Raw genomic sequence first — 13,705 nt, 5'->3', positions numbered from 1 at the left:
GTTGAGGTCCATCGTGCAGACCCTGAGAAAACTCCTAGGAAAAGGCTCCACCTTCTTGTTTACGTCAACAGAGGTCAATGCCTTTGTTAGTGCTGGGTGTGTCCCATTTGATGCAACTGCAGAGCCATTAGGTAAACCAGCACATGTGTGTGGTCCCTTCCCTTAGACTCCTCTGGGCCCTCGTGACATAGGCTCAGAAGACTGCCAGCCTCAAGCCTTACCTCTTCCAAGGGACGGCCACACCGTCTTCCAGGATCTTCTGTCCCATGAATCTCAGTTGCTGTTTGGAACTCAAAGGAGAGAAAAGACCCTGCCTGCGGGGTCTCTTTGGGCTGGGGCCTTCCCCCGTGGGCTGCTCTCCCTCATTCTCCTTTTCTTCTTGCTTCTCTTCCTCCTCCTCCTCCTCCTCCTCCTCAGGGGTGCTCTCGGATTCCACATTGCCCATCCACTGGGCCATGTTGAGATGAAAGACACGGCAGCTGAAGCCCTGCAGGACGCCGCCCTTCACGTGCTGCTGGAGGATCTCCAAGGTGGGGAAGACCCGGCAGCAGGCCATGCACCTGAAGCCGGTCTCCATGGTCACCATCCAGTCCGGTGTCTTGGCCCTGGGTCTCTCCTCGACGGCAGGTGACCCTGATGGGCTGCCTGGCTCTGCCCTTTCCTCATACTCTTTCTCCTCCCCAGTGGGCTCACTGTCAGACAGGAGGCTTTCGGTGAACACATCAGAGGGGCAAGTGCCTACTGTGCACGCATCCTCAGGAAGGGTCACTTCTTCTATCGTCAGCTGCTTTTCAGGCAACTCCAAGTGTTTCTTTGTCTTCCAGGAGACAGCAACACCCTTGTTCACTTGTACCTGCATGTAGTATATTTTCATGCCCCTTTCCTCTTTGTCTGGGTGCAGATAGTCCTTACAGGGTGAAGAGAGTGAGGAGGAGACACAGTGTGATGGGGGAGCGGTCTCCCCTTCTTCCTGAACCTGGGCTAGGGGTGCTGTAGGCCAGGCAGTGTCTCGAAATCTCCGCATTGCTGAAAAAGGAAATTAAAACCATAATAACATGCATGGGCCGTGCCGGAAGCTGAGGGAGCAGGTGTGGTAGACGAGAGAGGGACATTTGCATGACGTAGCTATGTCGTGAGCTTGGTGTCTGTTGGCCGTAGGATGGAGCGGTGTATCTGGTGTCATCTGTGGGCTTTTCATGTGCGTGGGGGGGATACTGGAGCGGTGTCTGTATACAGGGGTGTGGAGTATGGTGGTGAGGGCTGTGGTATGTGAGGGATGCGGCTGGATGCGTGTATGACAAGGAGTGTGATTTTGGTAATATCGGTGGTGCATTCCTTGTGGAATGGGGCTGTGGTGCTTGGGGTTTATGTGTGCTGTGAGAAGGGCTGTGCCTGGAGGGCAGATGTATGTGTGAGCTGTGTGGACCTGAGCTGGATGGTCCTGCTCTCAGGCTGGAGGTGTATGATGCAGAACTCTGTCCTTCTCTGGAAGCAAAGGCAAAGACAAAGCCTACATTTTCCTCTGAAGATGCTTAATCTGGTCCCTCTTCCCTCCACCTCAAGCCCAGACCTTTCCGGCCCCTGATCCTTGACTTCCCCACCATGGTAGTAGCAGTATTCACACACACACCCCCAGACTCAGCTGGCATCCACGCCCTCGGAACAGCTCAGCCATCCTGCCCAGGCTCCTCCACAGAGCCCTCATCACCTCTGATGACTCTGGATTTCCTCTCAGCCTCCCTGGGATCTGTGTGCCTCCTGCCTCACAGCCAAGCACCCCTCACCTGAGGAGCCCCGCGCCCTTACCAGCGTAGCTGAGCTTGCGCGGAGTAGAAGTACAGAAGAAGTATTTAGGGGCAGAGGAGACCTCCACTGCCCCTGGGCTGCAGCCTTGGGCCACCACAGTGGATCCAAGCCGAGGGGGATCCTCTTGTGACTTCGAGATTCCTGAGGGAGGAATGAAAGGCTCAGGGTGGGTTCATCAGTCCTCTGTCCACAAATATTTACTGAGTGTGTGACACGTGTCAGGTGCAGTGAATACACACATTTGAGAGTGTGGTTCCCAGTGGATCCTCCAGGATTTAATTCCAATCAATACTTATTCTCTCACTGTCTAGTTGGTAATGTAGGCCTCGGTGGTGACTGTGAGTGTGTGGGAAGAGTGAGTGATGTGTATCAGTTAAGTCTGTGGTAAGTGTGGGGTTGGCATGGGGAGCACAGTGCAGATGTGTCTATCTGTGTCTGTGGCCTTTGTGTGCATTTTTTCTGTTCACAAGTCAGGAATTCTGGGACATGTAACTTTTCCTCATTACATGGTGTGGCTTGTATTTATGGTGCGTGTTCATTCATTCATTCACCAAGATTCAGTAAGCAGCTGCTCCTGTGTATCCGGCACTCTTCCATTGTTGTAGTCTTTGGTAACGCTGCACATTCTAGTAGGGGAAGACACACACTAAACAAAACTACAATAAATATATAATACATCAGCTGGTGGTAAGTATATAAGGGTTGCCAGACATAGCGAACAAGAATACAAGGCACCCAGTTAAATTTCAGTTTCAGATAAACCCAGAATAATTTTTTAGTGTAAGTATTCCCATGCAGTATTTGTTCTTACTTAGTTTTAGTGTAAGTATGGCCCATACAATATTTGGGACATACTGATATTGAAAAATTACTTGTTCTTTATCTGGAATTCAAATTGAACTGGATAGCCCATATTTTCTCTGGCAATCCTGACATGGGTTACTGAGACTGTGGTTTACTGTGGTTTGTACAAAGCGGGTCTGGCATTACTCAAGAATGTGTTACAAGTGTGGTGTGTATGACACGTGACTGGTTCTTACAGAGGTATTTAGCGATGGCTGAAGTTAGCTGTGTTTGTGCGAGAGTTGTGGAGATACATATATATATATATATAGTGTTTGTGTGTGTGTGTGTGTGTCCTATATATATAGTGTGTGTGTCTATATACATATCTCATCTCCAGCGTTTGGTGTTGGAGGAGAGGATTGTGATACAGGTGGGTTGTATGAGAACGTAGTACAGGAGGGATCCGTGTATATACCTCCATGTGCTGTGTGTGGTTTACTAAGGAAGTTATATGTGGGGTGTGTGATATTTTTGCTGCATCAGAGTGTACATGGGTGTATGAGTTACTGTCTCATAAAACAGCCCTAACAAGAATTCTGTATACACTCTTACGTACACCGAGTGTCAGCCAGGTCCAGGCAGGGTGACAAGAACTTTACCATGCAGACTTTATATCTGGTAAGCACTCTAACCCCATTCATCTCGCTCTTCTCTGCACTACCACACACACACACACACACACACACACACACACACACACTCACACACCCACACACACACAGGAACATAGAGCAAAATATTCTGAATGGTCAGGGGCAGTCATTGCCTTCCCCAGCCTGTCCCAGCCACTGCCTGGAAATCTGCCTGCTGTCTAGAGCTCCATTCCCAGGGCCCATCCTACAGTCTCCAGGGCCCTGGGCCTGGTAGGAGCTACTGGGCTCTAATCTGGGGCAGAGGCCTCTAGCTGGAGCTCTGGGGTGACCAACCCTCTCCCAGGGCAAGCTACTCGCCTACATTTAATGCACGCAGGCACCACGTGGCCCGTGGCTCTCAGAGCTCCCCGCAGAACCCTGAGGCCATTTCTCACCCCTGCTCACGCGGTCTCAGTCTCTGGAAAACCCTTCCCTTCCCTTGATCTCCTTTGGGAAATTCTTCCTGTTGAAGGAATAAATCCTCCTTGCTTTCAATATGACACCATCCCTAGACAAACAATCTTCTTTCAAAGTGCATTCCACTTGTCAAGATATTTTTCAACAGGGCCTTCAACTCATGGGGCTTCTCTTTCCACTTTGGTAAAAGAGGCCAAGCAACTCATGGGTCTCTCTCAGCATCCTTGCATCCTTCACATCCCCCACCTCATGACCCCAGGGAAAGATCCAAGAGCATAAGAGAGAAATCGGGGACTGAGAAAAGCTGCACCTCTAGGTCTGTGCAAGCAGGATACAGCCTGCTGTGAGTCCGACAAAGCTCCAGGCCCGGCTGCCCCAGGAGAGAGTCCTCAGACCAGCGGAGCTGACCTCCCATCTCCCAGGGGGCATCTGGCCGTTCTGTGCCGTCTCACACCACAGGGGCCCTCCAGATAGATACGGCAGCATCAGTGAGACAAGGTCTCTCGCTCCCTGCTTCACAGGTGACACGTTCTCAGTCCCCCGCTTCCTAGAGAAGGTTCAGATTGGCAGAAACCCATGTGCCCCAGACAAGTTGCCCCCCACATACCTCCTCCGTTCTCGGCAGTTTCCTGGGACTCTTCATTTTCCAGATGTTTCCTCTTTTGTCGCCGTTCCATCGTACCAACTAGAAGTCTCCCTTAGAAGATGCCTCAAGAGATGTCCAACTCCTCCTCTTCCCTACAGGTTGGCCCTTCTTGGCTCTTGGGCAATCCGTTGAAATGATTCAATACAAACAAAAATAGTCAAGTCTCCTAAATGACTGAAAAACTTGTACCACTTAGTGAACCAACAGTACTGCCTAGTGCTCACCAGGGCTGTTATGTTTGCAAGGTTGCCAGGCGCACAGCGGAATTCTGTGACCTCAGTGCTGACATCAGTGCATTCGGTGGACCTAGGTTGAGCACAGTGTCTGCAGTAGCACAGGCCCCATTTTCAAGAACAATTCCTTTTTCCCAGCCGATGCTTTCCCGTGAAAGGGAAAGGTTCCTACCATATCTATTATAAATTGTATCATACCATGTCTATTATAAAATTCACATTTTGATTGGACATCTTTTAATGTCTTTTCTAGAGAGATTTAATATGAATATTTTAAATGGTCTCCAGTTTCCCTGTGGATTATTGACATTTTAAACTCTGCACTTCAATTTTCCCTCAATACGTGTAATTTTGTCACGGCTATTTCTGTACTTAAAGATGAGGAACTATATAATTGATTTCTTCATTTTTTCCCCATCTCTTTCCAAGGTACTGCATTTGATTGTGTCTTGCGACTGAGTGAAAAATGCTAGTCCTTGAGTCAGGACATTGGGCCCTTTAGCAAGTAACTCAACCTATCTGGGCTTCAGCTTCTGTATGTGCGATCAAGAGGCTTGGACTAGCTGACTTTTCAAATGCTGTGTTTCTTTGATTCACTCTCACTTACTGATCTGCTCCTTAAGAAGAGGGTCTGTTCTCATAAAGTAACAACAGTCTTTTCCTAACCTTGGGTTGGGCGGAGTTTAACTGTTCGTACTCAGTTTGTTAGTTATATTGCCTTCTACGTATGCTTAGCTCTAAGTAATTTATATGGCTCTTGTGACAATTTTTAGATCTTCCTTTTTTCTTATTTTCTTTTACAGTTTCTAATTTGTTATCGCCAGTGTAGAGGAGCCTGATTGATTTTTAAAATTTATTGATCTTGTATGTGTGTGCCTTGTTGAACCGTCTTATTAGTTCCTGCTAGTTTATCTGTGGGTTCTTTTGGGTCTCCTAGATAAATGAGCATATTAAATGTAAATAATGTGTTCTTTGGATAAAGTTTATTTTCTTGCATCTCTATATATAGAAGCAATATGTTGAATTGATTTAAATATTTAAATACTTACATACCTGTTATCACAATCTAACGTTTTTATCTTATTTTCTTTCAATCAATATTATGTTTTCAAGAGTTATCCACGTGAATCCATATAGATCTAGGTCTTTGATTTTTGACTGTTTGATATTATTTGATCACATGCATATAGCATCATTTATTTTCCATTCAAGCATTATTGGACAATTGGATTGTTTCCCTCCCTTCTCTAGAACAAACGACGTTTCCTAGAATATCCCTGAAGATGTCTGACAGTCGAGAAGGGCCAGGCTGCCCGAAGGATTGCTACTTGCTTTTAGCCACCTTCCAACAGGCCGTCTCCAGCCAGCAATTTGAAGCACAGCTGAAATGAGAACTGCCCCAAATGTGAAGATCTTAGGAGCTTCCTAGAAGGTGGGAGGTTAATGACAGGCATCCTGCTGGGATCCCAGGGGAGTCTGAGCTGGCCTGAAGCTCATCTTCCTCCTCCACCTCTCAAGAGAAATGTGGAGGAAAGAAGACTTCAAAAACTGTGAGCAGGCAGAGGGAGGGATATTGGGGGCCGAAGCTGTAACTGAGGTCTTGGAGTGGGCTGTGAGCACACAGAGCCTCTAGAGAGCCAGGCTCTGCCTTCTGAGGACTTCTCCCCTAAGGCTGCTCATAATTCACGTGATACCAGCCATATAGAGCCGACTTGGCCCACACTGTCACAGAAAGCCTTATCAGAATCTCTTCTTCTTCATACACTCTTGTGTCTGTTACTTGGTTATTGCCTTTGGTACTCCACTGATGTGAACCACAGTCGCCAGGGGATGGAGGACACTAGTGACCCATCTTGCTCTGTGGCCTCAGTCCACAGCTTGAGGGTAAGGGAAGAGGCCAAATGAAGGTTAAGAAGGAAAGATGGAGTTTGAAGAGAAGACCTGAGTTAAGGGTGTCTTCTCAAGTCTTGATGACTGAAATGTAGCTCCAGTACCTGAAGTCCTGCTTGTTCTCAAGGCTGACCGCGGGGCTGGGTGCACTCAGTGAAGGAACCGTATACACTTAGTATTTCCTTGCTTGCTCACACTTGCCCTCCTGTGATACACCCTCTGCAAGACTGATCTTCCCCTGAAACAACTTTCCCCCTGCTACTGTCATCTCAGGAACATTTGCTTCCCCTTCCTAGTGTCCCCCTAGAATGCCATTGCAGCCAATTCATAATTTGATAATCATGCTGCTTACCATATTCTCAGCAATTTCGGATAAATTTTATTCGCTTTATTCCATAGTCTTCACCCATCAATAATCTTCCTTAACTTCCTAGCTGCAGGTTAACCCATTCGGAATCATTTCTTTTTCTTTCTCTTCTTTGGCAAATCCTTTCTATCTTTTAAGGTCTTTTTCTTGTCTCTCTACCATCCTGCCTTGCTGAACTTCTTTTTTTTCCGTTTAAGTAACCTTTCAATCTCCTTCCCCAGTTTCCTCATAAACATTGAGAGTTTATTCCTCACACGTTAGACAGCGGTTTATGAATGGCCAGGCATAATGGACTCAGAATGAGTTGGCACCCCCGAGGTACCTGTCTTGCTGGGGAGCCACAGGTGAAGGGCTGGCTGCTGGACACATGTTTGCATGGAGTCAGGCTGAGTGGCCTCAGGGTGTTTGCCCTGCACTTGTGTGTGTTTCTCCCTAGTTGGTTTCCTTGTCCAGCCACCTGTGACCTCCCTCCATCGAGCCCAGGGAATCCTTCTCATCACAGGGGTAGGATGTTTGTCTCATTTTCCATCACATCCTTTCCCCAAAGTTTGGTTGTGAGTTGTTCCCATTCCAAAGACCTTTCCTCTTTGAAGAGAAAAGAGAAAATCTTTTCTCTCCTTTCCTCTCACTTCACTTCTGCTCTATTATCTCCTCCGTCCAGAATGGCCCACTGACTCACATGGGTGTAGATCCGAAGATGGCAAGAACTGCCAGCAATTCTGAGATAATAATATGGATGGATCAGGAAAACTTGAAAACCTTTATCCCGCCACATTAAAAAAAATTGCACTTCCAGTGTATTCAGAGTGTCAGTGTAGAAACACAAATGATAGAGAAATTGAATTACACTCAAGTTTTTCTTTCCTCCTTTCCTGATTTATTCTAATCCTCAATGCTAACATGATGAACGATTTGTTAGGTAAAGTTTCAGACATTTTCTACCCATGCACACTTTTCTTTTTTTCACATAAGAGTGTGAACTAGGTCACTTTCAACATGCTGTGATTCTGTGATTCACTGTCTCCCACCGAGTCATCCACTGATAAAGTCATCTGTTTCACGGAGAACTATTTCCAATAGCTAATAGCCAATGTCTGTGGAGTGCTTACTCTGTGTCGGTTTCTTGTAACTACTTTACAGATCATTTGTACAGCGTACCCATGGACCAGGTACAATTATGACCCCCAAGTGACAGATAAGTGCAGATAAGTACAAATAAATACAGAGGCCAAGTGACTTGCCCAAGACGCTGGAGCAAATCAAAATCCATGCCTCTGTAATCATTTTGCTCTATTGCCTCTGTCTGGGAGGCTTGATGATTTGGCAACTAAAACCTTAAATATCATGTTCCATTTTTATATCTGTGACACAAGCGTGGGGCTGTGATACGGGGTAACTAACCTGACTACTTTTGAAAACCCTTATGCACCTGGATGAAAGTAAGCCAGGGACTGCAAGCCATAGATTTAAGGTTTCCTACCAACTTTTAAAAATAGCTTCTTGAATGCAATTTATGTAGTGTCAAGTCTAGGATGTAGTCCAAATAGTAACAGAAAAATGGAGATATGTAGGAAAATACTTAAAGTTGACAAGTATTGGGAGTGTAGTATTTTGGGGGCCAGCGTGTAGACCACAGGAAAACTTGCTGTTTCCATCCCAAAGGGAAGAGCCCTACGTTGCAACTGCCAAGGTCCCTGGGGCAGCAAGTGTGCTCACTGCTTAGTAAAGAAGCATCCTCAGTTTGATAGAATCATATGGGGGCCTTACATTTGGTTAGCAGTTCTACATTCTTGATGTAATAATATTTTCAGGGTGTGGGAGGGTATCAAGCTCTGAAAACACCCTTGGAGAGATCTGCTTATTAAGTTTGGCTTTTTCAATCTCCCTACTACTTCTTTACTAAACACCAGGCGGTTTCCTTCACTTTTCAGAACCATGTTGTTTTTCCCTTGTCTAATGAACTTTGAAATACTTTTGGATGAGCTATTAAGTTTGGGAAAAAATAAACATCTCTTTAAAATAAGGAAGATAATAACAATGACAAGTAGAAAAAGCTCTAAAACAGAGAATATCCTCCATTCTAGCCAATGACGGAGTGGAAGGTTCGTGCTCGCTGTCCAGGACGTAGAAATAAAAGCTGAGGAGGCGCCGAGGCGTCTCCTGGATCTCTATGAGCCTCCATCATTTCTGCTGAGTAGGGTTGACAGATAAAATATAGGCTGTTTAGTTAAATATGAATGTTTGGAAAACAACGAGTACATTTTGAAGATAAGTATGCCCCAAATAGTTCATAGGATCTACTTATACTAAAAATAATGACTTATTATTCATGTGAAGTTCAAGTTTAACTGGGTATCCTGTATTTTTATGTACTAAATCTGACAGCCCTACTGATGATCCACAATGGAGGCAGTTGAGGAGCGGTACATGCTGGCTCTCCGACAGTCAGAAATGGCTTCAGCAGATCCAGGTACAGTATGAAATTCTTTTTGGATGTAGCTCAGAAGCCATGGCCAGCCCTTGACTGCAAGTACTGCCTCGGGTTTCCCTGAGGTGGGGTAAACCTTCCTCTTAATGGCCTTTTGGTAAGTCTGGAAGACCATATCCAAGGGGAGCCCCAAAGTCAGTTTCATCCTCACAACCATGTTTCCAATTCCTGGAATTGGCTGCATGTGACTCACAAGAGCTGACGAGGTTTGTGGAAGTTGGGAGTGTCATAGCTTGAACCCTTTGTAGGTAAAGTTTTGCTGTTGTGAGAGTTTTAACAGGAGCAATGTGAAAGACTCCAGGTCCCCAGGTAGATAGAAATAATCCTGTTCTACCTGTGTGTATGTGACAAGTCTCTAATAGTTCAGAGAGCAAGTATCTGGTCTTAGAAAGACTGATCCAAGCTTGGATGTTTCTGGTGACAAGGCAAGGTCCTGAGTTTCAAGTTCACCTTTTATGGTTGAGGAGACAATAAGGTGGTCAGAAGGGAAATCATGGAGGAGACCTTGGCTTCATCCATCGTGCAGGCTTGTATATGTGGTTCTATGTAGATTGTGTTTCAAAGGTGGAGCTTGTTTACAACTATGAACATTCTCCGATGTGCTTTTTGGACCTTCATTCCCAGAGCGAGAGCAGTGCCGAGGCTCTAGAAATGCCATGGATATTCTGAGCTGTCAGTGGCATTTCCCCGGTACTGTTCCCTTGGTGCCGCTCCTTGAAATGTCCAAAGGGATTATCATGTGTCTTGTGGCGGGTCCTAGCATTGTGAAAGGAAGCTGCTGCACCGGGCTCAGAGGATTTCGGATGTGGTGGGAGGAGGAGGAGTACTACGACTATAAATTGTATCACAGCATATCTATTCCATCTTGAGAGTGGGGTTGGGGGGTTATGAAGGGGGGCTTTTATTGTACTTTTATACATTGTACCCTTGAAACTAATTCAATTTTTTAAAATTAATTAATTTATTTGGGGCTGCATTGGGTCTTTGTTGCTGCTAGCGGGCGTTCTCTAGTTGCAGTGAGCGGGGGTTCCTCTTGGCTGTGGTGCACGGGCTTCTCATTGCAGTGGCTTCTCTTGTTGCGGAGCATGGGCTCTAGGCACGCAGGCTTCCGTAGTTGTGGCACGTGGGCTCGGTAGATGTGGCACGGGCTCTAGAGTGCAGTCTCAGTAGTTGTGGCGCGCGGGCTTAGTTACTCCGTGGCACGTGGGATCTTCCCAGAACAGGGCTCGAACCCATGTCCCCTGCATTCGCAGGCATATTCGTAACCACTGCTCCACCAGGGAAGCCCGATAATTCAGTTTTTTATAAAGAGAAGATTCCTAATATTATTCCAAAATTTTAAAAATATGTAGTTGGATAACACTATGAAAAATTAACTGATATATTCTTTTATTATTTCTCTTTGCTCCCTGGATCTTTTTCCCCATCCAGTCAGCTAGGCACTGTGAGTTCACTGCATTAGGAAGGTAAAGACTCAGCAGAAATGAGGGAGAAAACCAGAAAAGTCTCAACTTTGGAATGTTCACAACGGAGGCCACAGTAGAACAGGTGAGAATTCTGTGAACCAAAAATAAATGTCGTCTCAAATGCAAAAAAGTATTCTCTGCACTGGGAGGCAGGAGAGGGAGGGAGGGAAGGACTGAAGGAGAGAGATCAGTGTGGCCAGGGACATGGAGACTGTGCTTGAGGACGATATGCCCAGGAAGAGAATCAGAATCTGGAGAAGATTCAGCCTGCACGTGATCATTGCCTCCAGCCAGCACCCTCATCTCAGACGTTGGGAAATTCAGAGAGAGAGTGGGAGTACGTCAGGAGGGCCACGCGCATAGTCTGTGTGGCAGGGGTTGTGGCCGTTCCCTATTTGTGAGGAGTCCCCAGCAATTTGCAGGCCTCTTCTGGAAAATGCTGGCGGACGTCTCTAGTGCTTATGTGAAAGCTTGTTCACAAACCTTGAAAGATACAGATGTAGATGACAGATAGATGCATAGATAGAAAAATGTCATTAAATAAAAGCTCCAGGAAAGGTTTGGAAAATGCCCTTTATTGCATAGGACGCTTCTATTGTCATATGATGTTAGACTGAGTGCCGGTCCCTTCATCCTCCTTCAGACCACGGCATTCTGTCTGCTACTCTCCCGAGGGTCCTTTCTTCTCCCTGGACGGGACAAAACAAATGAGGTAGGACAGGAAGAGACAAGAAGCACTCCAAGCTCTGCTGGTCAGGGTTACCCTCCAGCATTGCCTTAATGCTCAGAGCCACACACACCACAGTGAGCTTGGCTCCAGATCAACTACCACGCAACGAAGGTTCTGGAACATTTCCATATCTCGGGGGACCTCATTTCCACGTGACTCTCTTTCATATTCCCCTTTGTCACAGAAGGCTAGGTCCAGTGGTCCGGGTGAGATCTCGGCTCAGGCCCAAGGCTCTCAGACCTCAAAGTTCTGGTACTGCAAGGGCCCCTGTCCTCTCTTGAGACCACTCCTGGCTCTCTCTGCCGAGAAGGAGCTGCTGGCAGTACGTCCTCTAAGAGTTGAGGTCCATCGTGCAGACCCTGAGAAAACTCCTAGGAAAAGGCTCCACCTTCTTGTTTACGTCAACAGAGGTCAATGCCTTTGTTAGTGCTGGGTGTGTCCCATTTGATGCAACTGCAGAGCCATTAGGTAAACCAGCACATGTGTGTGGTCCCTTCCCTTAGACTCCTCTGGGCCCTCGTGACATAGGCTCAGAAGACTGCCAGCCTCAAGCCTTACCTCTTCCAAGGGACGGCCACACCGTCTTCCAGGATCTTCTGTCCCATGAATCTCAGTTGCTGTTTGGAACTCAAAGGAGAGAAAAGACCCTGCCTGCGGGGTCTCTTTGGGCTGGGGCCTTCCCCCGTGGGCTGCTCTCCCTCATTCTCCTTTTCTTCTTGCTTCTCTTCCTCCTCCTCCTCCTCCTCCTCCTCAGGGGTGCTCTCGGATTCCACATTGCCCATCCACTGGGCCATGTTGAGATGAAAGACACGGCAGCTGAAGCCCTGCAGGACGTCGCCCTTCACGTGCTGCTGGAGGATCTCCAAGGTGGGGAAGACCGGGCAGCAGGCCATGCACCTGAAGCCGGTCTCCATGGTCAGCATCCAGTCCGGTGTCTTGGTCCTGGGTCTCTCCTCGACGGCAGGTGACCCTGATGGGCTACCTGGCTCTGCCCTTTCCTCATACTCTTTCTCCTCCCCAGTGGGCTCACTGTCAGACAGGAGGCTTTCGGTGAACACATCAGAGGGGCAAGTGCCTACTGTGCACGCATCCTCAGGAAGGGTCACTTCTTCTATCATCAGCTGCTTTTCAGGCCACTCCAAGGGTTTCTTTGTCTTCCAGGAGACAGCAACACCCTTGTTCACTTGTACCTGCATGTAGTATATTTTCATGCCCCTTTCCTCTTTGTCTGGGTGCAGATAGTCCTTACAGGGTGAAGAGAGTGAGGAGGAGACACAGTGTGATGGGGGAGTGGTCTCCCCTTCTTCCTGAACCTGGGCTAGGGGTGCTGTAGGCCAGGTAGTGTCTCGAAATCTCCGCATTGCTGAAAAAGGAAATTAAAACCATAATAACATGCATGGGCCGTGCCGGAAGCTGAGGGAGCAGGTGTGGTAGACGAGAGAGGGACATTTGCATGACGTAGCTATGTCGTGAGCTTGTTGTCTGTTTGCCGTAGGATGGAGCGGTGTACCTGATGTCATCTGTGGGCTTTTAATGTGCGTGGGAGTGATACTGGAGCGGTGTCTGTATACAGGGTTGTGGAGTATGGTGGTGAGGGCTGTGGTATGTGAGGGATGCGGCTGGATGCGTGTATGACAAGGAGTGTGATTTTGGTAATATCGGTGGTGCATTCCTTGTGGAATGGGGCTGTGGTGCAGGAGAGTACTGTGGAGCACGTGCTTGGGGTTGATGTGCACTGAGAAGGGCTGTGCCTGGAGGGCGCGTGTATGTGTGAGCTGTGTGCACCTGAGCTGGATGGTCCTGCTCTCAGGCTGGAGGTGTATGATGCAGAACTCTGTCCTTCTCTGGAAGCAAAGGCAAAGACAAAGCCTACATTTTCCTCTGAAGATGCTTAATCTGGTCCCTCTTCCCTCCACCTCAAGCCCAGACCTTTCCGGCCCCTGCTCCTTGACTTCCCCACCATGGTAGTAGCAGTATTCACACACACACCCCCAGACTCAGCTGGCATCCACGCCCTCGGAACAGCTCAGCCATCCTGCCCAGGCTCCTCCACAGAGCCCTCATCACCTCTGATGACCCTGGATTTCCTCTCAGCCTCCCTGGGATCTGTGTGCCTCCTGCCTCACAGCCAAGCAGCCCCTCACCTTAGGAGCCCCGCGCCCTTACCAGCGTAGCTGAGCTTGC

General features: G+C 47.7%; 1 protein-coding gene across 1 annotated transcript; it reads right to left on the bottom strand.

Moving 5' to 3' along the window:
- Nucleotides 1–314: 314 nt before the first annotated feature.
- On the bottom strand, nucleotides 315–4,612 carry LOC309797412 (protein FAM170A-like; the record flags this gene model as incomplete). The annotated part of the gene is made up of 3 exons (XM_082645962.1): nucleotides 4,309–4,612; nucleotides 1,807–1,947; nucleotides 315–1,026 (listed from the first exon to the last, which is right to left on the bottom strand). Coding segments are annotated over exons 1-3 (923 nt in total), but the record flags the coding sequence as incomplete, so codon positions are not given.
- Nucleotides 4,613–13,705: the final 9,093 nt, after the last annotated feature.

This window comes from Mesoplodon mirus (genome assembly GCF_964341445.2).
Source record: "Mesoplodon mirus genome assembly, contig: HAP1_SCAFFOLD_495, whole genome shotgun sequence".
Taxonomy (NCBI): domain Eukaryota; kingdom Metazoa; phylum Chordata; class Mammalia; order Artiodactyla; family Ziphiidae; genus Mesoplodon; species Mesoplodon mirus.
This window is presented reverse-complemented; position numbering and strand designations above follow the sequence as displayed.